This window comes from Grampus griseus (assembly GCF_964374135.1).
Source record: "Grampus griseus genome assembly, chromosome: 16".
NCBI lineage: Eukaryota > Metazoa > Chordata > Mammalia > Artiodactyla > Delphinidae > Grampus > Grampus griseus.
Genome location: NC_139010.1, coordinates 9,555,488 through 9,582,532, shown reverse-complemented (window position 1 = coordinate 9,582,532; position 27,045 = coordinate 9,555,488). Strand labels below are relative to the sequence as shown.

General features: G+C 41.5%; 2 protein-coding genes across 3 annotated transcripts in view; both read right to left on the bottom strand.

Annotated features, from left to right (window-relative positions):
- The window catches only part of MTR (5-methyltetrahydrofolate-homocysteine methyltransferase), a gene marked incomplete at its 3' end in the record, with an annotated part of 221,123 nt that extends 217,030 nt beyond the window's left edge, over window positions 1-4,093 (bottom strand). For both annotated transcript variants that reach the window (XM_082674034.1, XM_082674035.1), the window contains exon 1: window positions 4,045-4,093. In XM_082674034.1, the coding sequence (XP_082530160.1) occupies window positions 4,045-4,078 (34 nt within the window). In that variant the 5' untranslated portion in view covers window positions 4,079-4,093. The remainder of the gene's footprint in view (window positions 1-4,044) is intronic.
- Window positions 4,094-14,894: 10,801 nt separating this feature from the next.
- The window catches only part of ACTN2 (actinin alpha 2), an 80,720-nt gene continuing 68,569 nt past the window's right edge, over window positions 14,895-27,045 (bottom strand). Inside the window, exons 16-21 of the mRNA XM_082673077.1 lie at window positions 24,337-24,471; window positions 23,240-23,419; window positions 22,309-22,455; window positions 20,280-20,345; window positions 19,214-19,372; window positions 14,895-17,032 (exon numbers count right to left, since the gene is read on the bottom strand). Coding sequence (XP_082529203.1) covers window positions 16,874-17,032; window positions 19,214-19,372; window positions 20,280-20,345; window positions 22,309-22,455; window positions 23,240-23,419; window positions 24,337-24,471 — 846 coding nt within the window. The 3' untranslated portion in view covers window positions 14,895-16,873. The remainder of the gene's footprint in view (window positions 17,033-19,213; window positions 19,373-20,279; window positions 20,346-22,308; window positions 22,456-23,239; window positions 23,420-24,336; window positions 24,472-27,045) is intronic.

Here is a 27,045-nt window from a genome sequence, read left to right as displayed (position 1 = left end):
ACTAAGAATTTCTGTTAAATGACAGTCACTACAGACAAAAGTAATAAACAGATTATGAATTGGAGGAAGATTCTGCAATGTCTATAACTGAAAGGGACTGGGAATTCCCTGGCAGTCCAGTGGTTAGGACTCCGCGTTTCCACTGCTGGGGGCCCAGGTTCGATTCCTGCTCAGGGAACTAAGCAGAAACTAAGATTCCGCCTCAGGGAACTAAGATTCCACAAGCAGCACAGCACGGCCAAAGAAAAAAAAATTTTTAAAAAAAAAAAGGTGTAAGTGAAAGGGACTAACATCTATTATGTACCAGGAGCTCCTACAAATCAATAAGAAATCAAATAGAAAAATGGGCAAAAGATGTGAATAAGCAAACCAAGAGAAGGAAAAATTGAATAATCAACAAGTATATGAAGAGATGCTCCAACTCATTAACTATCAAAAAGACAGGAATTAAAACAAGACAAAACCAATATATACACAATGGATGGGCAATAATTAGAAGACTGGATAATGCCAAAGAAAATCTGAACTCTTGCTTTTTGGAACATAGACAGATACAGCCATTGTGGAGAGCAGCCTAGCAGGAGTCAGTAAAATTAAGCATGAGGAAAACCCAACAATCTTACTCCTGGTATTTCCCAAACAAAGTCTCCATCGATCCACAGAGAACAAATCAGAGGATGTTTATAGAAGTAGCAAGTTGCAGACAACCTTGGGAAATGGCAAAGTCAAATGTGCAGGATGCTCATGCAGAATACTGCTGGGTGGTAGCCGGATCTACCTCTGTGTTGCTCTACTGTACAGACAGAATATTGAGGGAGAAAGTTAGAAATGACTAACTACCAGGTTTATATTTATATGAATTAAAAATACATACACAGACTAGAGTCTACAAGGAAATGTACAAATACGTGGAAATATGTGAAACAGGAGCAAGAGAATTGTGAACAGAAAATAGAGGCAAAAGGGAACACATAATAAAAAAAATATGAGTGGAAATTGTAAGGATTGAACACAAAACTCCTCTGCAACTGAGGTCCTTAAAAATCCAATGCATCTACATTTTCCACGTTTATTTATCCTTTGGGGGATAACGTAAGATTTACCATAAGAGAAACTAAAAGATCCTCCTCCCATATTTGTTAGCATAAGTGTTCACTGTTCTAATCTTTATGTGTTCCGCAAGACTTTCCAGTATGGGATTATCTTTCACTGGCTTCTAATCACCATTGCTCCTCCAGAACCTTCTCATAAGAGTAAGTCACCTTAACAATTCTCCTTTCCCTTGGCAGGGTGAGCATTTGTTGAAATGCTGCTCTCCCATAAACAACAAAAACAACAAATCAAACCTCTGGTATTTATCTGTATTCAGTTCATTAGGTCTAGAACATTCTGTACTTTTTTGTGTGTGTGTGGTACGCGGGCCTCTCACCGTTGTGGCCTCTCCCGTTGTGGAGCACAGGCTCCGGGTGCACAGGTAAAGCAGCCATGGCTCACGGGCCCAGCTGCTCCGCGGCATGTGGGATCTTCCCAGACCGGGACACGAACCCGTGTCCCCTGCATCGGCAGGCGGACTCTCAACCAGTGCGCCACCAGGGAAGCCCTAGAACATTCTGTACATTCTGTACATTTTACTCCTGACTAGTCAGGTTCTAAACAGAGCAGATTCTCCCTAACATCTTTCACAGTAGAAGTTTTGCAGGTCCTTCATTTAACTGACTAGTTACAACAGTGTCTCAGAAATACCTTTAAGTTTAACATATATATGTATTATATAGATATGCAGTCCAGAAGAGAGAGTCCTTATCTAGCGAGCCTAAGAGATCATAGTATTTTTCCCAGTTTGAGAGGACCTAGACAATGTATTTTGTTTATTTGGGTGATTTTTTTTCTACCACTAACGTTTTATTTCCCAGTAATAATACTGTGATTCATAATAAGTGTTCCAAAGAATAAACAAACATGGGTTAACTGGTTAAAACACCAATTAGATGTTGAGGTGGGTAAGTCAGATACTATCACCTTTAAGAACCATCCTGAAGAATGACAAGATGAAGGCATAAACAAATAAACCCCTAATACACAGGATTTTAGGTAATAAATTAGTATCAGGAACACATTTCCTCTGGGGATAGAATGATCCCATGTAGCTCATTTATTTAGGACTCCCATATCCACTGCACTAACTGGGGAACACACAGAGCAAGGAAAAGAAGTTTTCATTTTCTGCATTGTAAAAAAATGATCCCAACACATTCTCAGCAGTTTCCTGACTTTACTATATTAAAGACTATCTTACTGCTGCCCTATAAGTCCCTTGCAAGATACTTCATTTTTGAATCTCTAACTTCTAGGTTGCACCAACTTGCTACACTTTGTAGACATCTCTCTGCTTGTGCAATGTTCCATTTCTGAAATATACTATTTCCGCTTTGATTTTAATAAGACAGGGAAGAATTAGAATCAGGTAACTGGCTGATATCAATTCACTGGCTCATTTAGTCATTCTTTCATTAATCACTTAACAACTGAGTTCCAGATAACATAGATAGCAAGGATGAAACTAAGAAATGTTTAGAAGCTGTAGTTAAACTTTTCTCACAAGAAGTATTTGCTAGCCCACCAGCCTCTTTCCCAAGCGGGTACAACCATGGTCTGAGGTCATGGACATTTAGGCTTAAGGCCTGACCTCGAGATTCAAGAATTCCCAGTTCTTCATTAAAGAGCTTCACTAAGACTGGACACCAATAAGTAACTAAGTAAGGGTTTTTAGGAAGTTAAAACCTGATTCTCACCCCAACATACAGGCTGCCCACACAGAGAGAAGCAGCAGAAGTGAGCCTTGGGGTCAGGGAGCTGAGCTAGATTCAAATACTCAACAATTTTCCTTTCATCTGCTGTACAAAGATCACTCAGTATTCAAACTATTCTAAATCTTTAGAGGCATTTTGCTGCTGGATGAGGGAAATCACATACCTCCTTTTTTAATTAAACGGGGAGGGGAGTGCCACAAGTCATCGGTAAGAGATATTGTTCAAATAAATAAATGACACCCCTGTGAGAGATACAGGTCTTACTTTATAGCAACAGTGATCAAATGTTTCTCAGTCATAGTTCCACTTGTTTCATGAACAATTCTAACGGTCCCATTTATCAGGACCTTACAATCTAAAGGGTCACTAGCTCACCTCTGAAAAATTTCTGAGTTATGAATTCAGTCTTCACGCTCCTCCCTGAGCTGAACAGCATCATCTGTCATAGCATTGCTACTGTTCCGTCCTTATTACTGATTCTCTTGTTTCTTCATTTTCTACTTCATACCTCACATGTTTTTATGGGTGTATTTGTCCACAAATTATAATCAGGGACGGCATTAAAGGCCCAGAGCTCATTTTAAAGCTGAAAATATATTCTGTTCTTGTGCTAAACTAGTTTGTTCGTTTTTTTTCCCCTCATTGTTGATGCCGGAGCCACCAACATCAAAATCACTCAGGATTATTACTCCACATCCCGACCTACTGTGTACCTGCTAATCTATTTTAACATAGTGATTCTATGCACACTGGAGTTTGCAGAACTACTGCTCTAACCCCGAAGTGGAAAATAAAACTTCAACGCAGTTTTAAATAGTTCTCTGGGCTTCCTTACCTCTCAGCGCCTGAACCTTCTTTGGCTTAGGTGCTCAGTAAACATATGCTGAATGAGAACGTTCAATCATGCAAAACTTCCATAGGGCCCTGCAGGAATACGCTACGTCAAACTGCAAAGTGTAGTTACCTTGACGTTCAGAATGTGTTTCGGGGGCATTGCGGGTAGGGGGTGTGCTCTACGGATTTGATGGTTGGTTTGCCTGGGGAGGAAGGGGGAAGTGGGTGGAGGGAAGGAACGCAGCAAGAAAACGTGGTACCTCGGGGCTCCTCCGCAAGTTCAAAGGCGCCGCCCGCCCACGGGGAAACCTAACCAGGTGTCTCCGGGTGGTGACTGAATCACCCCAGGGATTAGGAGGCAATAAACCACCGAAGCGCGGAGAGCGGGTCGTAGCGTTACCGGATGGCGTCAGGTCGTGGAGCGCGGGGGACATGCTGCGGAGTCCTCTCCTCCTCGGGCCGGGGACGCGGCGGGGAAGACGCACCCTCCCTCCACACGTGACGGCCCAGAGCCACGCCAGCCAGCGCGGGGCCAGTGGTTCACAGAAGGCCGGAGTCCGGGGGACACTGAGGGAGGGGCCTCCCCTCAGGACCCTGGCGCGGCGCGGCGACGACAGGCGGACCCCTGGCCCAGACCACTGCTCAAGCACGTGCTTTCTTCTCGGCCACCTGGCCTGTCCTCGGCAAGGGCCTGGCGGCTTGACCCGCGCGACCGGAGGCCGGGTCGCCGGGAGGGCGCGGGATAGACCCGAAGAGGAGGACGACGTGGCGGCCGAGGCGCCGGCCGAGACTCTGAGTCCCCTCAGGGTTTGGGGAAACTCAGAATACTGTTAGTTTCTGCGCGCAATCCAGCCTCAGCGTGGGAGGACCCGCCCTTCAGGCCCGTGATTGGTCTGTAGGAGCTCGTCGCGGCTCTATGGGCTGCTAGATCTCAACCACTCACCTGAGGCTTTGCCCCCAGGGGTTTCTGGGAGATGTAGTCCAGGGTCCCAGGTGCCCCTCTGAGGCTTTGCGCATCTCAGCCCTGCGTCCGAAAGTGCGGCCGCAGCGGGTCTCCCCAAGTTTAAATCCTGGTGTGAAGTTGGCGCTGACCTCAACATGTTGTATGATGTCAAGAGCCCGGTACTTGGGAGTCTTGGAAAACCAGGTGCGAGTCACGCTTTACTGTTGACTGGCGCGGGGCAAGATACTTAACTTCTTCGTCTCTACTCTACACTTAATAAAATAGGAAATGATAGGGTGGTGATAATTACTATTTTATAAGGTTGTAGTAGGGATCAAATAAGATCGTGTGAACGCGCAGGGAAAACTATGAAGTACATATATGCGTGTTAATTGTCACTTACTGACAATAAACTTTTATTGAGCGCGCACTATGTGTCAGGCTTTGGGCTACACACTTGGAATGCAAAGACAGACAAGGTACATCACACCCCCCACCTTTGTCTTAAGAGGAAGAACTCAGTCTGGTTAAGACTAGTAATTGAACAGGGAAAAATAAAAAGAATCACATACATTGTGCCAAAGGAACTCAGAAACCCAAGGGAAGGTTTCGAAGAAGACGCTGAGTTCTGAAGGAAAGGTGTGTGCCAGCTAAGGCCATTCCAGTTGGGAGAAACTCCCAGGTAGAACACAGCACTTGAGAGAATTTGAAAATAAAAGACAGCTGTGTACGGCTAAGCATGCTAGGAGGAAAAGCAAATGAATCTAGAAAAAATAAAATAGGGCTTCCCTGGTGGTGCAGTGGTTGAGAGTCCGCCTGCCGATGCAGGGGACACGGGTTCGTGCCCCTGTCTGGGAAGATCCCACGTGCCGCGGAGCGGCTGGGCCCGTGAGCCATGGCCGCTTCGCCTGCGCGTCCGGAGCCTGTGCTCCGCAACGGGAGAGGCCACAACAGTGAGAGGCCCGCGTACCGCAAAAAATAAATAAATAAAATAAAATAGAGACAAAATAATGAAGCCTACTAACTTTCAGAAAGAGCACAAGTTTGCTTGCCCTTCTCATTTTCCTGTGTGTAATTGTACCTCAATTGTTTAAATCTACAAAATTATAGTAATGTGTATAGCATCCTTACCAAGGACGGTAATACCTGGAGGGGGGAAAATGGAGTGAGTGGGGAAGAGAATGAAACAAGAGTGTGAGAGGGAGGGGATATCCCTGAATAGCTGAAGGTCTTCTTAAGATTGTAAGGGCTAGTTTAAAATTTTTCACCTCTCTCTCCAAGTTTGTTGATGTCTCTCTTGAAAAGTAATCTTAAAAGCACCTAGTCATTTACTATCCCCTATCCTAGTAAAAATTCCAGGTATTGTATATCAGTCTCTGTTGTTAGCAAATCATCAGAAGTTTACTTTCTCAGATAAAACTGACCAAATTCACTATTTTCTTAGTTGTAAAAGGGGAACAAGATTTAAGGGATACATGATGCCTAATGCGGCAGTGAATTCCTACTACAAAAACTCACACAACTTAAAAGTTCCAAGAATACTCGTGTGGGTTGAATTGTGTCCTCCCAGGAAGATATGTTGAGGTTAGTCCTAAACTCTGGTACTTTAGAATGTGAATAAATTTGGATATAGGGTGGTGGTTGATGTAATTAACATGAAATCATACAGGAGCAGAGTGGCATCCTTATAGGAAAAGGAGAGAGATGCACAAGAAGAAAACAGTCATGTGACAGTGAAGGCAGATGTTGGTGTGATGCAGCTACAAACTGTGAAGTAAAATTCATAGTTTATGGCCAGACAAGAAAAATTTAAACATACAAAATTCTTCTCTGCCCTTTGGCCTCCTCTCTCCCGTCACTGTGCATTGTGTCTACATTATGCATGGACCAAACCTTCCACATCAGCAGGATGCTGCTCAACCATAAAGAGCAACATTCTCCCAGCAACAAGACAACTCCTTAAAAGATAACATTCCTTCCTGAGCTTGTAAGGGGTCACATGACCCACCACCTTGTACTTGCAGATCTGGATTATGTAAACTGTCAATAATAGGTCATTTGATGTACAGCCCTCTGTCTCAAACAACTTAGGTAACAGTGCCTTTACTTCTAACGGGCGGTACAGTTCTCAGAGCTTTCCGAGATGCTTTTCCCTGGTTATAATCCTCAAATTTGGCTCAAATAAAAATTTCTGTTTCTTTCTTAGATCGACTAATCAATTTTTCGTCGAGAAAACCAAGGAATGCTGAGGATTGCCAGCAAACATCAGAAGCTGGAAGAGACAAGGAAGGATTCTCCCCTGTAGGTAATTGTAAGAATTATTTTAAAACTTTCTCAGAAAATGCAATGTGTTCTGTTTTTTGTTTTTTTCTTCTTTGACTTGGATTTTTTGGTTTCGGGGGGGGGGTTGTTCTTATTGTTTGTGAGGGGTTGGTTTTTTAATTTGTTTTGGTTTTTTTCTATTTTTTTTCTTTTGGTTTTGCCTAAGAGTAGTCAAGTATTTTTGTTTAATAGACAGGAATCTGGTACTTAAGATGTTGAATTGAGAGCTAAATTGATAATTGCTAATCTATCTGACTTATAAATGAGGTATAAGGAGGGGAAAGTGCTCTGACAAACATTTTTTAAAGTTCTGTCTTTGAATCCTGGAAATATGTGTCCTAAACATGGAGGGAAATCAGAAATAATTTTTATTTTTTTTATTTTTTTTAACCTACACTTCATTTAATATGGGTGCTATTTTATTGTTTTATATTTATTTATTTTTGCTGCATTTGGTCTTCGTTCCTGTGTGTGGGCTCTCTCTAGCTGTGGTGAGCAGGGGTACTCTTCGTTGTGGTGCCCAGGCTTCTCACTGTGGTGGCTTCTGTTGTGGAGCACGGGCTCTAGGCATGCGGGCTTCAGTAGTTGTGGTGCACGGGCTTAGTTGCTCCACAGCATGTGGGATCTTCCCGGACCAGGGCTCAAACCCATGTCCCCTGCATTGGCAGGCGGATTCTTAACCACTGCACCACGAGGGAAGTCCCAGAAATAATTTTTAAATTGAAAAGAGTACATGAAGAACGAATTCTTTTCTCATAACCAAAAAGGAAACTGGTTAAAGTTCAATGCGATCTAAACTAATCTCAAGTTCAGCAACCTAAACCAGTTAGTATTTTGCTTTGGTTTTCTTTTAAAATTTCAATATACAGGTGATTTAAAAGAATTAAGTGAACTAGCCAGTATTGTTTTCTGGCTCAGACTGGAAGGTGAAGTGCAATTAAGATAATCAAGTTTTGGGGAATTCCCTGGCGGTCCAGTGGTTAAGACTTGGTGCGTTCACTGCCTTGGCCGGGGTTCAGTCCCTGACCAGGGAACTAAGGTCCTGCAAGTTGCGTGGCGTGGCAAAAAAAAAAAAAAAAAAAAAAAAAAGATAATCAAGTTGAAACCTAGAAATTCTGTGGTTTGGGGGACATTATCAAACTCATTAAAAGATAAGAGTTCTTGTTATACTGGCTTTTAAAGATCTAATTGTTGAAATCCTATGAATTGTTGGGGCATTTATTTATTTCACAAATATTTATTGACAATGCTATGTGCCAGGCATTGAAGCTAAAATAATGAGACAAAACAGATCCAGGTCCTGCAGCCTAGAGGGTATGACAAATGATAATCAAATATATCATTATAAAACAAGATTAGTGCCACGGAGGAGGATCTTTATAAGCTAGTTTCTGTTATCATCCTTGTTTACTGATGAGAAAACCAAAGTAAAGAGACGTTGGCTGGCCAGAGTGCAAGAGTGTAACAGTGTTTACAATTCATTGATCACAGCCAGGTACAGATTTCTTTGTTCCTTCCCCACCCCCACTGCTTCACTTAACTAATCAAGAAGAAAAAGGAAAAAAAAGAAGAGAGAGAGAAGTTAAACAACTTGCCCAAGGTCACACTTCTAAGAGGTGGTACAGTTGGGCCTCAATCCCAGGAAAACTTGTTTCAGCATTCCTCTTCTTTATCTGTAAGCCAGTACTTGCCCTTGAATAGCTGATGAAAGAGCCCTCTCTGCAGAAAAGTGGACACATGGAATTGCTTGCAATTTCCATTGTTACTCAGATTCCCTGGCCTTAATTTACAGAATAACACGAGTTTATAAAATGTTGCCACGTCGTTAGAATTAAACAAATGCTATCTTCATTCATGAAACCATGGAATTTTAAATATACTACATTTTCAATGGGAGATATTCCTACTTGGCTTTTGGGAACAGATAAAACTTTAATGTTTAAAGGGTTCATGTTTAAAGGTCACCAAACATCATCCCCAGAGTGTTAGTACAAGACATTCCTGAGCTCTGGTAGGCCAGGTGCCTTGCCTGCTCTTTTGCCTTGCTTACTTAAGTCTTTGATTCAGTTTAAGAAAGTCTTATTTTAGTACAGACTTTTTCTGGTTTGGTCCTAGCTATAGCTACAGAAACATTTAATACCTGGCACATGGTGGCATGTGAGGAAATAATGTTTGCAAGAATAAATTACTGGAGAAATATTGCAGTCATCATTTTCTGGACATTATTAAATGAACACCGCTAGCTCAGCTTTCATAGCAGACGCTTTACTGGCAGAAAGAGAGATTTTTGTTTTATTTTGTCTTCACCAGGATGTAATTTGAAAGCTATAATCATTCTCTAAGATTGGAAATATGATTCCCTAATTAGCCAATGGTAAGATAAATCTCACTAAGGTTAACATTAAATAAAGCAAAATAATCCCCAGGTCAAGTGTAATTTGGTTAAAGGTATTAATCCTGGTGAAGAAACACCTGTCTGTCAGCAAATGTGGGGTTTGGGGCCGAGTGATTACTGGTTAGGATTGGAGGCATAGACTAGGGAACTCGGGAATGTTCACCTGGTTGCTGGGATCTTTAACCCTGTTCCTGAGATGAAAGTGCAGCTGGTATCTATAATGGAGATTGCATACCTCAGGTTGTCCTGGTTTGATAGCACTAGTCTTCAAAGCCATTCAACTATTGCCTGGGTCTTTTTAGAAAGCTAGTCTTTCTCTGGTGACAGACAACCATGTTGGTATTGCTCTTCACATTTAAAGTGGAAAAATACTATACCTGGTGTATGATTAAGAATAGCTACGTAAAAAAAAAAAAAAAGAATAGCCACGTATAAGTATCATGTACTTATAAAACGATGTGAGGTAGCTTTTACACTTGGCTAGCCAGTTGGTATTAAGAACCTTAATATAAATGTTATTATAAAACTATCAATTTGGATGTTGCACAGAAATGAACTATAGCCTGAAAACATTAAAATTAAATAATGTATTTTTCTTTAAGTAAATATTTAATCACCAATTATTCTTTCATTCTATTTGTCAATCACTAAGGTATATTGCAGGATTAGTTCTGCAGTGTGTTCAATCTTGGAATTTTTGTTATTAGGAATTAAATTAATTTCAAAGAAACTGAAGCCTATGGCCTTGTTCAGATTATCAAAATGTATAATTAATACTGACAGCAGAACTTCAGAAAATTCAATAAAACAAGTGCCAATTAAATACCTGAAGTGGATAAGAACCAGGTCAGGTGCCTTGGGGAATATAAAGATGTTCAAGATAAGATTCCTTCCCCAAAGACACTTCAAGACAAATTATGAATGAATAAGACAAAGCAGATCATAATAAATGGAATAACGAAAATACAAATGAAAAGCTACTGACTAGGGAAAAGGAAGTAAAGTTCATTCAAAATATGAAGAACTGAGAACGATCCATGGAAGGAGGTGAGTTTGGACTACAAAAAATGGTGCTATGGGCTAAATGTTTGTGTTCAAATTCATATGTTGAAATCCTAATGCCCAATGTGATGGTATTAGGAGATGGGGCTTTGGGAAGTGGCTAGGTCACGAGGGTGGAACCCTCAGGAATGGAATTTGGGGTCTTATAGGAGAGGCCCAGCAGGGCTCCCTTGTCCCTTCTGCCGTGTGAGGATATAAAGGGAAGTCTGCAACCAAGAACAGGCTTCTCACCTGACCATGTTGACACCATGATCTTGAACTTCTCAGCCTCCAGAACTGTGAGAAATATCTGTTGTTAATAAGCTACCTAGCCCATGGTATTTTGTTAGAGCAGCCCAAACGGACTAAGACAAATGGGTAGGAAGGAAAAGGCTATTACTTGGCTGCAAGTAATTTTTTGAAGGGCACATAGATAACAGATGTTCTAAACTCTGCCATATGTAAAATGTCTTTCTACTGTTCATTTACATGCACAACTAACTGGCTGCCTATGAAATTCTTGATACACAACCTTTTCCCCTCGAAGCTGATTGCCGCATTGTCTTCTTTTTTTTTAACAGCTTTATTGAAATATAATTCACATATCATGCAGTTCACCTATTTAAGGCATATAATTAAGTGGATTTTGGTGGTATTGGTATAGCTTTTTGAAGAACAGACTGTTTTCCATAGTGGCTGCAGCATTTTACGTTTCTACCAGCAATATACAAGGGTTCTAATTTCTCTGTATCCTTGCCAACACTTGTTATTTTTCATTTTATTGTTAGTAGCCATCCTAATAGGAGTAAAATGGTATCTCATTGTGGTTTTGATTTGCATTTCCCTAATGATTAGTGACGTTAAACAACTTTTCATGTGTTTATTGGCCATTTGTATATCTTCTTTGGAAAAATATCTACTTAAATTCTTTGCGCACTTTTGAATTGGGTTGTTTATTTTTTGTTGTTGTATTGTGGAAATTATTTGTGTATTCTGGATATTAATCCCTTATCAGATACATGATTTGTGAATATTTTCTCCCATTCTGTGGGTTATCTTCTCACTGTCTTGATAGTGTCCTTTAATGCAAAAAAGCTTTTAATTTTGTTGAAGTCCAGTTTATCTATTTTTTTTATTACTTGTGCTTTTGGTGTCATATCTAAGTCATTGCTAAATCCAGTGTGATGAAAATTTTCCCCTGTGTTTTCTTCTAAGATTTTTAGAGTTTTAGCTACTAAGTTTAGGTCTTTGATCCATTTTTCGTTAATTTTTGTGCAGGGTGTAACATAAAAGTCCAAATTTATTCTTTTGCATGTGGAATCCAAATTTTCCCAGCACTATTTGTTGAAAGGACTATCTTTTCCACATTGAATTATTCCTCAGTTCTCTATTCCATTGGCCTATATGTCTGTTCTTGTGCCAGTACCACACTGTTTAGCTTTGTAGTAAGTTTTGAAATCAGAAAGTGTGTGTCCTTCAACTTTGTGCTTTTTTTCTCTCTTTTAAGATAGTTTTGGCTATTTGGGGTTCTTTGAGAGTTCATATAAATTTTAGGGGGACTCTTTCTGTTTCTGTAAAAAAAAAAATGCCATTTGAATTTTGATATGGATTGCATTGAATCTATAGATTGCCTTGGGTAATATTGACATCACACAATATTCCAGGACATGAGCACGAGATTTATTTGGTCTTCCTTAATTTCTTTTAGCAATGTTTTATAGTTTTCAGTGTGCAGGTCTTTCACCTCCTTGGTTAAATCTATTCCTAAGTATTTTATTCTTTTTAATGAAGTTGTAAATGGAATTACTTCATAAATTCCATTTCAGATGGTTAATTGCAAGTGTGTAGAAATACAACATCAACACCTCAAAATCAGTTGTATCTGCAACCTTGCTGAATTCATTTATTTGCTCTAACAATGTTTTTGTGGATTCATTAGGATTTTCTACATCCAAAATCATATCATCTGTAGCACAGAGATAATTTCACTTTCTTTCCAATTTGAATGTCTTTTATTTCTTTTTCTTGCCTAATTGTTCTGGCTACAACTTCCAATTCTTTGTTTAATAGAAGTGGTGAAAGAAGGAACCCTTGTCTTGTTCTTGAGCTTAAAGGAAAAGCTTTCAGTCTTTTTTTTTTTTTTTTTTTTTTTTTGCGGTGTGTGGGCCTCTCACTGTTGTGGCCTCTCCCATTGTGGAGCACAGGCTCCAGACGCGCAGGCTCAGCGGCCATGGCTCATGGGCCCAGCCGCTCCGCAGCATGTGGGATCTTCCCGGACCGGAGCATGAACCCACGTCCCCTGCATTGGCAGGTGGACTCTCAACCACTGCGCCACCAGGGAAGCCCTCAGTCTTTCAATGTTGAGTATAATATTAGCTATGTGTTTTTCATTTCATACGGCCTTTATCACATTAAGGAAGTTTCCTTCTATTCCTAGTTTATTGAATGTTTTTATCATGCAGAGGTGTTGCATATTATCATATTCTTTTTCTGGGTAATTTCAAATGTCTTATCTTCAAGTTTGCTGATCCTTTCCTCTGTCGGCTCAAATCTTCTATTAAATCCCTCTAGTGAGTTTTTCAATTCAGTTATTGTGCTTTTCAACACTAGAATTTCAGTGTGGTTCTTTTTGATCATTTCTATATCTTTATTGATACCCTCCTTTTATTCATACACCATTTTCCTGATTTCCTTTAGTTCATCTGTCCATGGTTTCCTTTATCTCTTTGAACATATTTAAGATAGTTGATTAAATGTCTTTGATTAATAATTCTAATATCTGAATTACTCAGGGATGATTGCTGTCCAATTCTTTACTTCCAATGAATGGATCATACTTTCCTGTTTCTTAGTATGTTTTGTAATTTTTCTGTTGAGAACTGAACATTCTGAGTATAATGTTTTGGTAATTCTGGTAATCTAATTCTCCAACTCCACAGGGATTGCTAGTTTTTGCTTGTTGAGGTCTAGAGCCATGTGAATTTTCCAAACTAATTTTGCAAAGTTTGTATTCCTTATTAGATACAATCACTGAAGTTTCTCTTCCATTGTTTCTGCAGTCAGTCTTTGACCTTACAAAGATTTCCTTAAATGTCTGGCTCCCACAAGGGGAAAAATAGATCCTGTTTCTTTAAATCCCCTCCTTGCTGGGAAGTCTTTCCTTAAAAGTCCAGTGTCCAATGAGATTATAGAATTGAAGTTCTTTATCCCCAGTAGACTGCAAGTTCTTTATTTTTTTAATTTATTTTATTTATCTTTGGCTGCGTTGGGTCTTCGTTGCTGTGTGCCGGCTTTCTCTAGTTGCAGCAAGCGGGGGCTACTCTTCATTGTGATTCACAGGCTTTTCCTTGCGGTGGCTTCTTTTGTTGCGGAGCACAGGCTCTAGGAGCGCGGGCTTCAGTAGCTGTGGCACGTGGGCCAAGTAGTTGTGGCTCATGGGCTCTAGAGCACAGGCTCAGTAGTTGTGGTGCACGGGCTTAGTTGCTCCACGGCATGTGGGATCTTCCTGGCCCAGGGATCTAACCCGTGTCCCCTGCATTGGCAGGCAGATTCTTAACCACTGTGCCACCAGGGAAGCCCAGACTGCAAGTTCTTTAAAGACAGGGACCATGCCTTATTTATCTTTGGATCCCCACTCTTTATCACAGTGCCTGCATACAGCAGGAGCTCAATAAATCTTTGCTGAATAAATGATAATGTCTCAACTCTTAAGCTTCTTTCTTTTTTTTAAGCAAGGGACATATGGCCTCAGTCAGTGCTTGCACCTGCTTTATGCCAGTGCCCACCACTGGCCAAAGCTTGTCTGTCTTTTTCTGCCCCAGGGCTTAGGTCCCCAGAAATTTCCCAGGGACCATGGCCCCTGGGTGAGGGCTGTCTGCAGGGCAGCTCACTGGCAAAATAGACATGATGGATACTCCTGAGCTTGCTGTCAGCTTTCTCAAGGTTGATCTCGGCCAGATAAGAGGAGGGCTGGTTGGTACATGAAGGAGGTGCTCGATGAAAATGTTTGACAGTGAGCGGTGTGCAGGTGGAGTGCCCAGGAGAGAGGCAAAGACCAACACCCACCTTCCACCCCCATAGAGAGCTGAGGTGGTTTTACGACAGAATATTCTTTCATGCATGGTAATAACAAGCATTCCAAGATCCACGGAAGAAAACGAAGATATGATTTTAAGGAGGATGTTGCAATAGTCCAAATAGGAGATAAGGGTGTGGCCTAAGGCAGAGGCAGAAGAACAGAGACACCTCAGATGGGTTTTCTGATCCTAATCAAAATACCTACTGGGGACTCTGAAGTGATCTCCTGGGTAAAAATGTCTTCCTAATCCATTTAGTTTCCTAATCCATTTATCACTCACCTCTGAGTCAAACCTTAATTCCTCATCTCAAACTTACCCTTTCCCCAACAAGCCAGTCTCTAATAATTTAAGGAAGGCAAATACTAAACCAAACGAGAGTTTTTAATGATGATGGAAATTTTACATGAGAAAAGTCTGTGGTTAACCAAAGAAGCTGGTTATTCTTTGAAATAATAAAAAACAGGGATTCCTTTTCTTTTACAAATTAAGTTTAATAATTCAGCTTCAGAAATAAAAATAACTTCTAAAATGAGAGTATAAACATGTTAAGTGTTTTCAGAGTTTATTTCCTTTTTTCATTTATTAGCAGACAGTATTGATCCATTCTCTTGCCTGGATGTTGTAAAGAAATTAAAGTTTTAGGTAGATGAATTACCTATACCCATTCTAAAACACCACAAATCCCCCTAGTAGCCTCAAAGGCAGAACAACTTCCCATTTTTTCCTTAATGTTTATGGCTGGAATATAGCACCTGCTTGAAGTAAAATAAGGAGTCACAGTTCATCTAAATGACACCCCAAAAGTGTTTGGCACTGAACTCAAGGACTTAGATATTTCAGGAATTTGTAAACTATCAACTACTTAATAAAATGAAGCAAATTAAATGAAATTTATAAAGGTTGAAGGTTCTAAGAGGGCCAACTGTGTAAAGGTATTAAGTTACCAGACAGTCATGAGTGGAAAATATCACATTTCCAACTACTGGTGGAAATCTACAAAAATCTGAGGAAACAAACTGTAGGTAACACATTACTGCTTTTCTAGTGACACTTTAATCGCTGTTTACAACTGTTTTTGTTTATAATTCATGTCCTGATCATTAAGGACTCAGATATAAAAAGAATGCCTGCTTTATTCTCTACAAGCTGTCAACAAGATGGAAAAACAGGGGAGGTACAGCATACGGTAGCACAAGCAGGAAAATGAACGAACACTGACAGATCTAGCTGATGGTGGGAGCCACTGGCATCTTCTGCATGGGGCTTCCACGCGGACAGAGCCAGACTCAGGATGTGTTAGGATGCATCATCCAATCACAGCGGGAACATGCTCTGAGTGCTGGCAGAAACATCTAGGAACTCCTACTACACGAAATGAATTCACCTGAAGTATGTAAAGGTTCTACAGTGAAAGAACTTACCTCTACCGTTGTTGAGAACTAGTCCTTTCGTACTAACTCTTCCCTTCCAATGCCTTCTCTTCACCATATCATAAAACTCAAGGTATAAAGGAGAAGTTCTGCCTGGAGAGCTTATAAAGGTACCAGTTTTTGACTTGTCCCCATTATGAACTACTATCAACACCTGTTTGTTTAAAAACAGAGCACTTATGTACGGTCATCTCTTGAGAACCTAACATACTAACAAGCTCTAGACAAAGTACAGAAACCTGGAATCAATAAATAATCCTAAAAAACTCATTTTACCTAGTGATTCCATCTTCTTCCCCAGCAATTAAACTGACTTCCATGTTTCCTGAGGTCCCTACTTTGGAGGATGAGTAAGGCATTGAAACCCACTAATTAGACTACACAGTCCTAAATAATGAAGAGCTGACTATAATTTCTATCTAAAATGTTTTAAGTACTAAAGATCTTTTGGGTAGTCTGTTTCTATTCCCTGGAAGTTCCATCTCACAATATTAAATTCAGCTAAAGAGGTGACAGTACCATTTATCTTAAACATAGCTAATCTTTGGATAAGCAAGAAAGTAAAACACCGGTATCCCAAATATTTTCCCCTAGGGATAACCATATAAGCATATTATATATATGAAGAATATTTTTTAAAGTATCAAACATTTACTATTATTTTTCTGCTCTTGAATCTTGGGTATTTTGGAATTTTCCCATTTTGTACATTTCTTCTGTCCCTGGGTCTTCCTAATTTCACACTACTCAAGTAATTTGCTTTGCTTTATCAAAGAAACCAACAAAACCCCTGATATTTCATTGCATTTGGCTAGAATCTCAGAAATAAACTTATTTGTTAAGTACGCTATGTCATCTACTGGAAAAACCTCAGCCATATTACACTGCTGGCAATAACTGAGCTGCAAAAAAAGTTTTCTCTCTCTTAACTGAATAAAGCTTGTCAAAGTTTCCAAGAAACAAACTATAACGAGCTTTTATTGCGTCCTGCTGGGACCAGCGATTACAGAACCCCGGCCTCACAGATCGCTCTCCCCGTACAGCGCGGAGGAGAAGGCGGCGTAATCCAGGGCGCCAGGCACGCTTCCTGGGCCCGAGTAGGCGGGCATCCTCTTGATGCAGTACTGGGCCTGGTCAGGAGGCAGTTCTCGGCGCAGCTCCTCCGCCAGGATGTACGGCTGGAAAAAAAATACACGTGTGTTTGCAAAATCAACTGCAGAAAACACAGGAACATAAATGGTTTAAATACACTGCTTGCATTTGTGTAATTTTAAAAAAGGACTAACTGAATCACTTTGCTGTACACCTGAAATTAATACAACATTGTTAATCAACTATACTCCAATATGAAATAAAAATTAAAGGAAATAAATTAAAAATAAAAAGGACTAAAGGCAGGGTGTCTAATGTGCACAGTACTGGACAACCAACAAAAGGCTGAGTTTTACTTGTAATTCATCATCTAGCCAGCAGGAAATTTAATATACTCCATGAAGGCAAAGGGAGCAGTACCATCAGTACTCCTTGAACTGAGCCATAATGCAAGTGAAAAATACTATGAGGTAAATTTCATACCAGAAAGATTAAGGGTAGGCTGGTTTACATCATATGCTGATGAAAACGCAGGATTATTTAATTTGAAATTATCAATGTGGTTTTTTTTTTTAAATAATGTGATGTGCGCTTTTAGAAAATGGAGTCACTTTCCTACACAGTTTATTAAAAGCTAGCAGCATGTTACCACTGGAGAAAAGCTCTTTCTAAAACAAAACAAAACTGACATTGAACAATGGAGTCTTTTTTTTGTTTTTCTTTTTCATGTCAAATGTCCAAGAGGAAATAGGGTAATTCTCATAAAACAGATCGGCTGGGCTTCCCTGGTGGTGCAGTGGTTGAGAGTCCGCCTGCCAATACAGGGGACACGGGTTCGTGCCCCGGTCCGGGAGGATCCCACATGCCGCGGAGCGGCTGGTCCCGTGAGCCATGGCCGCTTTGCCTGCGCGTCCGGAGCCTGTGCTCCGCAACGGGAGAGGCCACAACAGTGAGAGGCCCGCGTACCGCAAAAAAAAAAAAGAATCCGCCTGCCAACGAAGGGAACACAGGTTCTAGCCCTGGTCTGGGAAGATCCCGCATGCTGTGGAGCAACTAAGCCGTGCACCACAACTACTGAGCCTGCGCTCTAGAGCCCACGAGCCACAACTACTGAGCTCGCGTATGACAAATACTGCCCGCCTAGAGCCCGTGGTCCACAACAAGAGAAAACAAGAGTAGCCCCCACTCACTGCAGCTAGAGAAAGCCCACACACAGCAACGAAGACCCAACACAGCCAAAAGTAAATAAATAAGTAAATTTATTTTAAAAAAAAAAGATTGGCTGGTCAAGATAAATAGCAAATATCATAGTGTAATTTATAGTAGGGTTTTTTGGGGGGTTAAATAAGCCTTGGTTTATTATCTCCTACATCAGTTGGACTTCCTCCCCTCCACCCCTATCCCCATGATAAAGGATTCATTTTAAAACAAACGTAATTATTTTAAACATAGTTTATCTTGTCTGATAAGGGTTTTTTAAGGTAATAAACATGGCCATGTTGATGTGTTTCTTTTTTTTTTTGGCTGTGCTGCACAGCATGTAGGATCTTAGTTCCCTAACCAGGGATCAAACCCACGCCCCATGCATTGGAAGGTGGAGTCTTAACCAGTAGACTGCAGGGCAAGTCCCATGCTGATGTGTTTTAGAATCCTAACTTCCTTTCCCTCTCAGCTAGAACACAGGGTAAAGGAATCATAGCCCAAATTGAGTTTATACATACTGAGATGTTTTTATATTGTTTTGGGAAAGAGATTTGAAAATTCTGTATTTGCAATTAAACTCCTACTTAATTTCTAGGCTTCAGATAATGAAAAAGTAGCCAATTTTTTAAATGAATGAATGGCTCTTCTATTTAACTTTGCTCCAGGGGCGGGGCACAGTGTCAGGGTCATTGATCCTTGAGAGAAGGTTCCCAGTTTTATAACATCTGAATTGCATTGTTCCTTCTTTCAGAGTCATATCTACCAACCCAGAATGTGAAGTAGGGTCGAACCAGAAAAACACAAAAAAAAACTGCAAAATACATACTCTCGGTTCCTTCTATAAAACTCCCCATAAGGACAAGCACAAATGCCAGGACAGAATGTCTGTGTTTAACCTGTTCTGGGGGCATCACTGTTATATTTACGTGATTTCTGAATTCAGTGCTGTCGTGATACAAAATGCAATACATCAAAATGGTTATTATTTGCAATGCTGTTTCCTTTTTGATTAGAATGAAGCAGTGGGCTGTCACAAAAGCAGAAGAAAACATGTCCATGCAGACCTTGTCGGAAGCCAGGATTCGGAAGGAGGCGATGACCTGCTCGGCGGTGTCGGTGTCGGCCGTCTCTCTGGTCATGAAGTCAATGAAGGATTGGAAGGTGACGGTGCCCTGCCCGTTGGGATCCACCAGGGTCATGATGCGGGCAAACTCAGCTTCACCCTGAGGCAAGGTTGCAAAGAAACATTTACTTCAACCGACAACTCTCAGCAGTGCCGTTCTCCTGCTTTTACCTGTTGGCATGCAAGTTCCTTTCTGCTTGAAAACTTACATAGTCCCTGCACTTCCCTTCCACTTTTGGAACAGATTCCCCTTATGGGTGACTTAAGTTTACTGCCGTCAAATGATTTTTAAACGTTGCTGTAGCATCAACCCAGAAGCTCCTGAATGTCAGAATTCCTTCCTCTCTCTAACCCATGTTGCCGTTGGGACTTAATATAGTTATGGAAGAGGAATTCAAAGAGGGTTAGGCCTTTTCTCAGACTACAGTTGAGAAGAATAATACTGCAAAAGACAAGGCAGGTCAGAAAAGGGTTCTCATGATGCTTATTTGACAGTTCTGAGAGGAATCAAAGCAGCTCATGTTCAACATTACACATCAGCAGGTAATAGAGAAGTGAGGGTATAAGGGCACACTCACAGCCCACAGGGAAATGTAAGATTTCTTAGCTGATTTTTACTAAAAACTTTTTATCTTCTAAAATACTAGGGGAAAAATACTTTAAAATCAGCAAGGAAAGACACTGAGTGTATACTCTCAATGGGTGAATTGTATGGTATGTGAATTATCTCTCACTTAAAGCTGTTTAAAAATCATCGGGAAAGTTTATGTTCTCTTCCTTCACTAGGAAAAAACCAGCTGACCGATGACTGAATGAAAATATATGTTCTGGCTCTGTGAAGTTATTTTTATATGGTACCAGGCAAACCTTCAAAAATGTTACCCTAGACAATGTAAGTCAACGAACCCCAAATGAGCTGCCATAGTTTAAGGCAGTTGTCTCCTATAATACAAATCTAAGCTCAATAGAATATCACACGGTAGTAAAATTTTCCACTTCTGTCTTACCAAGTCATAACCCATGGAGATCAGGCAGGCTCTGAAATCCTCATGATCCATCAGGCCATTCTTCCTCTGCCGACAAATACAAAGAACAAAGAAGCTGAGGGCTTCCCTGGTGGAGCAGTGGTTAAGAATCCGCCTGCCAATGCAGGGGACACAGGTTCGAGCCCTGGGCAGGGAAGATCCCACATGCCGCGGAGCAACTAAGCCCGTGCGCCACAACTACTGACCCTGCGCTCCAGAGCCCACGAGCCACAACTACTGAAGCCCACATGCCCAGAGCCTGTGCTCCGCAACAAGAGAAGCCACCGCAGTGAGAAGCTTGCGCACTGCAATGAAGAGTAGACCCCGCTCTCCAGAACTACAGAAAGCCCGCACGCAGCAACAAAGACCCAAAGCAGCCAAATAAATAAATTATATAAATAAATAAATAAATAAATAAATAAATAAAAAGAAGTTGAGAGTTAGAGGCAAAATAAAAAACTCTACTTGACCAGGGAACAAAATCCAACACAAGAAGGGACACTCTGAGATTTGCCAAATAATTTGTAAATGTCATCACTGACTTAGAGGAAGGACAGACCCGACACAGGGATGTTAGAAAATAATTTCTTAAAAAGGAAAAAGGAGGAAAGGAGGGTAAACAGCAGTCAAGAATGAAAGGAGACCACACATTCAAGAAAGCAGGAGGGACTACCCAGTGCCAGTGAAAATGACCTCGTCAGGAGCTGCCCACTGCCACCCACCGATGGCTGAACACACTCTAAGTGTTCTGAGAAATCCTCACGCTCTCGTGGCCCCAGGCAGTCCTCACTTGTAAAATTCCCCCAAAGATTAAAACATGGCTAGGACTCACACTGGAAAGTTACCCCGCAGCTACTCTCAGGCCCATGTCCCTCCAAGACACAAAAATCCTTAATTTAAACTATTAAACTTGGCAGGTTCTGCATTGTCTGCCTTTGAACTTTTGTTGCAAAAGACAGTCTCGTTATCCTAGATTCAAATAAATTTGGGTTTTTTTTCCTATGAGGTGGCCCAAACGATTGAGGGCTGTCTTCGCATAAGCCCGGGTGGATGTGTGTAGGGACGATGATCAATTATTTCCCTCCACAGGAGGAAAATGACTCAACCTGAAGGAAGTCAGGTCAGTGTTACAGCATGTTTTGTACAGTACAGTTGTGCTGAAGCCAAGCTAACTTTAATGCCCAACTCTGTGTATAATTCTTTATTTATGCCTCAGCTCCCTGATCAGAAGTCTACTTTCTGAACTCTTTGATAGGCCTGAATATGGCTGGTCTAGAGCAGAGGCATTTTAAGAACCATTTAACTGATATCTGTAAACCATAAACAGGGTCCCAAGCAAAGTAATGAAATATACTTACTTTGTTACGGATCTTTTAAGGAATGGAATGTGGCCTTAGGAGTCACTTTTAACTAGATGATAAGCAAACTGGGCATTTTCTTGTGAAGAACTGGTTTTACTCAATTGTATTCAAATCAAAACACTAGATAATATTTTAAGAGCTGCACTTAACTTTTTATATGATCACCATTTTGTTGGTGCACTTTCCTTCAACATTCCGTGAATCAATTTTGTTAATTAAAAAAGAAACTTAAATTTTATGGCAAAAGAGTAGGCTAATTTTCACCAGGTGCTTCACCTAAATAGTTAATTAGGAAAAGTTCACTACAGCTTTGTATTTAAGTATTTAGAAAATGTCCTAAATCCCAAAACCACGTTTTGGTGAGGGTACACGTCCACGTAGAACAAATCTAGTGTTGATCCCAACTACAAAGGCATTCGTTAAGCGCTCCGTATAAAACAGCCCACAAAGCCAGACTTTGTGTCACCTTCAGCGACATCAGAGCTTAGCACACTTCATTTCGGAGCCTCTTTTCCTTTGGCCTTAATCGTCCTGTTTCCCCATAACCTTTAAGGACATTAAAACTTAAAATGATAGCATGAATATTATTTCAGATACATCTTTTGATGTCCCCAGTGGTGCCTTTCAAATAACTAGAGGGAGTGAGGTACCCTGTCGAAGTGGTTGAAGGAGGCTCTGAACTCATTCATCTGCTCTTGGGTGATGCCCTTCGCATCTCTCATCAGGATCTGGGTCTCCACTTCGTTGATGGTCCTGGCAATGGTCGTCAGCAGCAGCTCCCAGCCCACACGAATGTGCTACCGAGGGAAACATCAAACGATCAGCTCCAGGTCCTCCCAGCAGGTCAATCTTGCCTCCTCATTTTCATTTTTTTTTTTTTTACACCTTTATTAGAGTATAATTGCTTTACAATGGTGTGTTAGTTTCTGCTTTATAACAAAGTGAATCAGTTATACATATACATATGTTCCCATATCTCTTCCCTCTTGCGTCTCCCTCCCTCCCACCCTCCCTATCCCACCCCTCCAGGCGGTCACAAAGCACCGAGCTGAGTCAACCCAAAGGGAGATAAGTAGGGCTTCCCTATGCTTTTTTTTTTTTTAAATTCTACTTTTCCACTTTTTTCGAGATTCTATAGTGGGAAATACTCAGAAGTGAGACCAGGGTTCTAGCAGTGACAACTGGCACTGTGAAGATAAAATATACAATGTACAGTGTATTATCTGTCGTTAGCGTTTACCAAATAGCAGGATGGGCCCTGGATTATACCCACTGGCCAATTTGCAAGATCAAATTGGGTCAAACTGGCCAAAACGTAATAGTCCAATTTCGGTTCATTGTTGTGATAATGATGATGATAAAGTTGTTGAGGACGGTGATGATAATTAACAACTATGTAGCGCTTGATCTAGTTCACAAAGCTTTTTCACGTACAGTAACAGGAAAGGTTTAATGATCCCTTTCATACTTATAGAACAAAACAGGAACAGATGGAGACCAATGTGGGAGGAAAACACCCTGAGAAGGTGAAGTGGTCACAACCAGAAACCAGAGCACCGCAGGCCTGTGCAGTGGCTGTACCTCCATGGTGTAATTAGTGTGCTTGTTGTCGAAGACCAGGGCCTCCTGGATGAGCTGATGGTCACCTTCCAGCTTGTCGATGTTGTTCTTGTAGTTGATGATGTTGTGCTCGTACTGCTTCAGCTGATTCATCTGGTCCTCCAGGGCTCCCGTGATCTGGATGGAGCTCCGGGCAATCTCCTGGTGGAGGCATGAACAGGAGAAGAAAACAAGGTGAGCCGGCCTTTCAGGTTACTACGGGGGCCTTCCTGCTTCTGCTTCCAATGCCACGCCGGCATCAGGCGGCAGCTAGAGACACTTGCTTTTTCAGATAAAGTGGGAAACAGGATAGTACTGCAGCATGAAGCAAGCTCTATTTCTAGTCTGTCTAGAGAATGGGGAAAAAACAAAACAAACCCACCAAGATCCATAAAAGCAAAGCAAGACGGGTAAGAAAGGAGCCATTTAGGCCTCTTCCAGTGAACACAGAAGCCTCCCCAGGCTGGAGCTGCCTCTTCTGCAGGAGGCCAGGGGATGGTCTGCACGAATGCAGCTGCCAGGGAGATTTCAGACCACTGGATGCTTCATCACCGGTCAAAAGAATTTCCTAGATTTTTAGATGTCCTCCTCTTAAGAAAAAAGTTAACATTTTATCACCAAAAGGGAGGCTGGGAGAAGAATAAATAGGCCAATAAATGTCTCTTGGCTGTTCTTGGTGATAAAATGAACCCAGCAATCAGTGTCATTCAAAGATTACTTTTCCCTGAATGTTCTGAAAATGCCAAGTATTTGTGACTCATTAGGGACGCACGGTTTAAAACTCTAGGTCCTGCAGAGGCTGAAAACTGAGGAAGAGCCCCGTCACCATTCTTAAGGACAGGATGAATGGATGGCAGCAAGAACAGCCTCAACTTTGGTGCACAGGTGCCCTCCCTGCCCCCCGCCCTGCACTGACGCTCATGGGCACCCAGGCTGCAAGAGCTCAGGGGCCATCAAGAGTAAGGCCCACGGAGACCTGGATGGTGCTCTCACGGCACTGAGTGGAGACAGGTCGTCGTGTCAGCTCAGGGACCGATTTGGAGGCTGTGACAGGCTCCCTCTGAAGGTCACTAACCCACCTCCATCTTGTTCTGGATCCAGGGCCCAATGGCATTGGCCTGTGCAGCAAACTGGCGCCGCAGACGCTCGTTGGCATGCTGGCGGGCCAGCTCCTCCTGCAGCGACTGGTCCCGGATGGGCACAAGCTGCTTCACCTGCCAGGGTTCAAGGGCAACAGGGGTTAGAGGCCAGCTGTGGAGGAGGGACCAAGATCGGTGGTGGTGGCTGAAGGGCAGGGGTGGGAGCAGAGAGAGAGGGAGGGAGAGTAGTGGGGAGGGGAGGAGAGGTAGGGAGGGGAAGGGGAGTGGGGTCCCTACTTTAGGGACTAAAGGAAGAGCTCAGTCTAGCCTCGACTGCCACCCAGTGCCTCCACTGCCTGCTGAAAGACTGGCTAAGTCTGCAAGAGGGACACTGACTGTTCCTCTAGCCAGGGGCTCTTGGCCTGCAGTACTAACCCTACAGGGAGCTGGGTCCAGGGTGCAGAGAATTTGTGAACTTGAATGAAGGAAAAGTGGCATCCTTATTTTCACCACCCCTAATGGAAAATGAGCATTTCCTTTGATTATGAATGCGGGCACCAAATCCACTGTGACTTTACCACAATAGAAATCACAGACATTCTCATATATATCAGTTACTGCCTGCCTCTCAAAATATCATATACACTCATCACTACTCACAATTATTAGACCTGCTATTAGATCACGGTTTAAAATGTGGTAGTAAAGAAGTACATACATTACTATATCCCAACTTTAAATATATATATATATATATATATATATATATATATCCTTTCATTAAAATTTATTTTTTATCCAAGTACCATTGATTTACAGTGTTGTGTTAATTTCAGGTGTACAGCAAAGTGATTCAGTTACACAAATATATATAAAATATATTTTACTTTTTTTTTTTTTTTTCTTTTGCAGTACACAGGCCTCTCACTGTTGTGGCCTCTCCCGTGGCGGAGCACAGGCTCCGGACGCACAGGCTCAGTGGCCATGGCTCACGGGCCCAGCCGTTCCACGGCATGTGGGATCTTCCCGGACCGGGGCGCAAACCCGTGTCCCCTGCATCGGCAGGCAGACTCTCAACCACTGCGCCACCAGGGAAGCCCTTTAATAACTATTTTTAATGTAATTTATTTTCTTTGTAACCTTAAGTATTTTTTATGAATTTACACATATTATTATCAGAAGGGATCCATGGGCTTCCCTGACTACCAAGTGATCCAAGACACAAAAAAAGTTGAGAACCCCTGCCAGTTTCAGGAGTTCAGTCCTATATGATGTTGGACCACAGGAAAGTATCCTACCCTGCCTACATCTTTTCCATTCCATTTGTACCCTGTGATTTACACTTTAATGCTATGTCTCAGTTCTTTTTGAATCTGCAGACAAAAGAGCTACTTCAAGAAGGCTTTTCTGTGTGTTGGCAAAACTGCTGCTAAAGACATTATTATTCAATATACCTTTTACAAAACTCCCTCTGGCAAATTTTGCTTTATAACTTAGTGACAAGAGAAAAGTTTGTCTCACTTTAAGAAATGACACATTTCCCTGTTTTTTTTCAAGGAAACTACTTAGCTCAACACGTTTCCCTCTTCACTCCGGCTGTCAGAAGAACAGAGCTAATTTTAAGGTCAAACACAATAACTAATTATGGTCTCTCAGATGAACACTCTCTTTCCCATACCTGTTTTTTTTTTTCTCTTTGCATCGTTTATAACTAAACGACTGCTGAATGTGTGTTTTTATAGCAAGCCACCTCAAATGCACGTGGTGGATTTCTTAAAGACTATGTAGTAGCATACTAAGATGATCGTGCCTCAATTTAAACAAGAAAATAAATCTTTCTTAAGAATGAGACAAAAAGGCTCAAATGATCCCATTGGACTATAATTAAGCCTGTACGGTTTCCCCAAATATAAGAGGCAGCAAATTAGCAGGAAGTCCTTTGGTTCCCCAGATACAGTTTTCTAAGTAATTTTCCTGCATTTAAAATTCACACACACTTGGGACATGTCTATCCCATATTCTAAAAGTTCTTTAACGAAGTACTAGCGGCAAGCTGATACCATCAAATTTTCAGTTGGGGTTTTAAAAATAGTTTCCTTTATGGTATTAGCATCATAACCTGTACTGAGTTTGCCAACATTGATAAGGTTTTCCTTAAGGACAATCATTTCTACTTTCTTTCCTTACAAATCACAGAAGCTGCTGAATGGATTTAAGAGTATAACATATTTCATCTGTTAAAAACAAGCCCAAAATAGAGTCGAGTGCTAAATCCCACTCCACCAGACCAAGATTTAACTTAATTACAGTTTCCACTCTCCCAGAAACGGAATCTTAGTCAATCAGTCATCTGGGTAGACCCCTTCCCTCCCCTAAAGGAAAGTAACTCTGCAATAACCAATCTGCCTTTTTTTGGCCAGATAACTTCCCTGTTCCTACTCCCTTCTGCCTATAAAAGCCTTTCATTTTGTTCAGCTCCTTGGAGTCCCTTTCTGCCAGCTAGATTGGATGCTGCCCAATTCGAATCGATTTTTGCTCAAACACTTAAAATTGTTACTATGCCTCAGTTTCCCTTTTAACATGTCTATGAAGACAACCCTGATTGTGAGGCAATGTCACGCAGTCTCTCTACCTCCCCCAGGGCTTCACCTCTTCCCTCCACTTCGGCTTTGAGAACGTTAGCCTCGCCCCCTCCCCCCTCAGTCACCC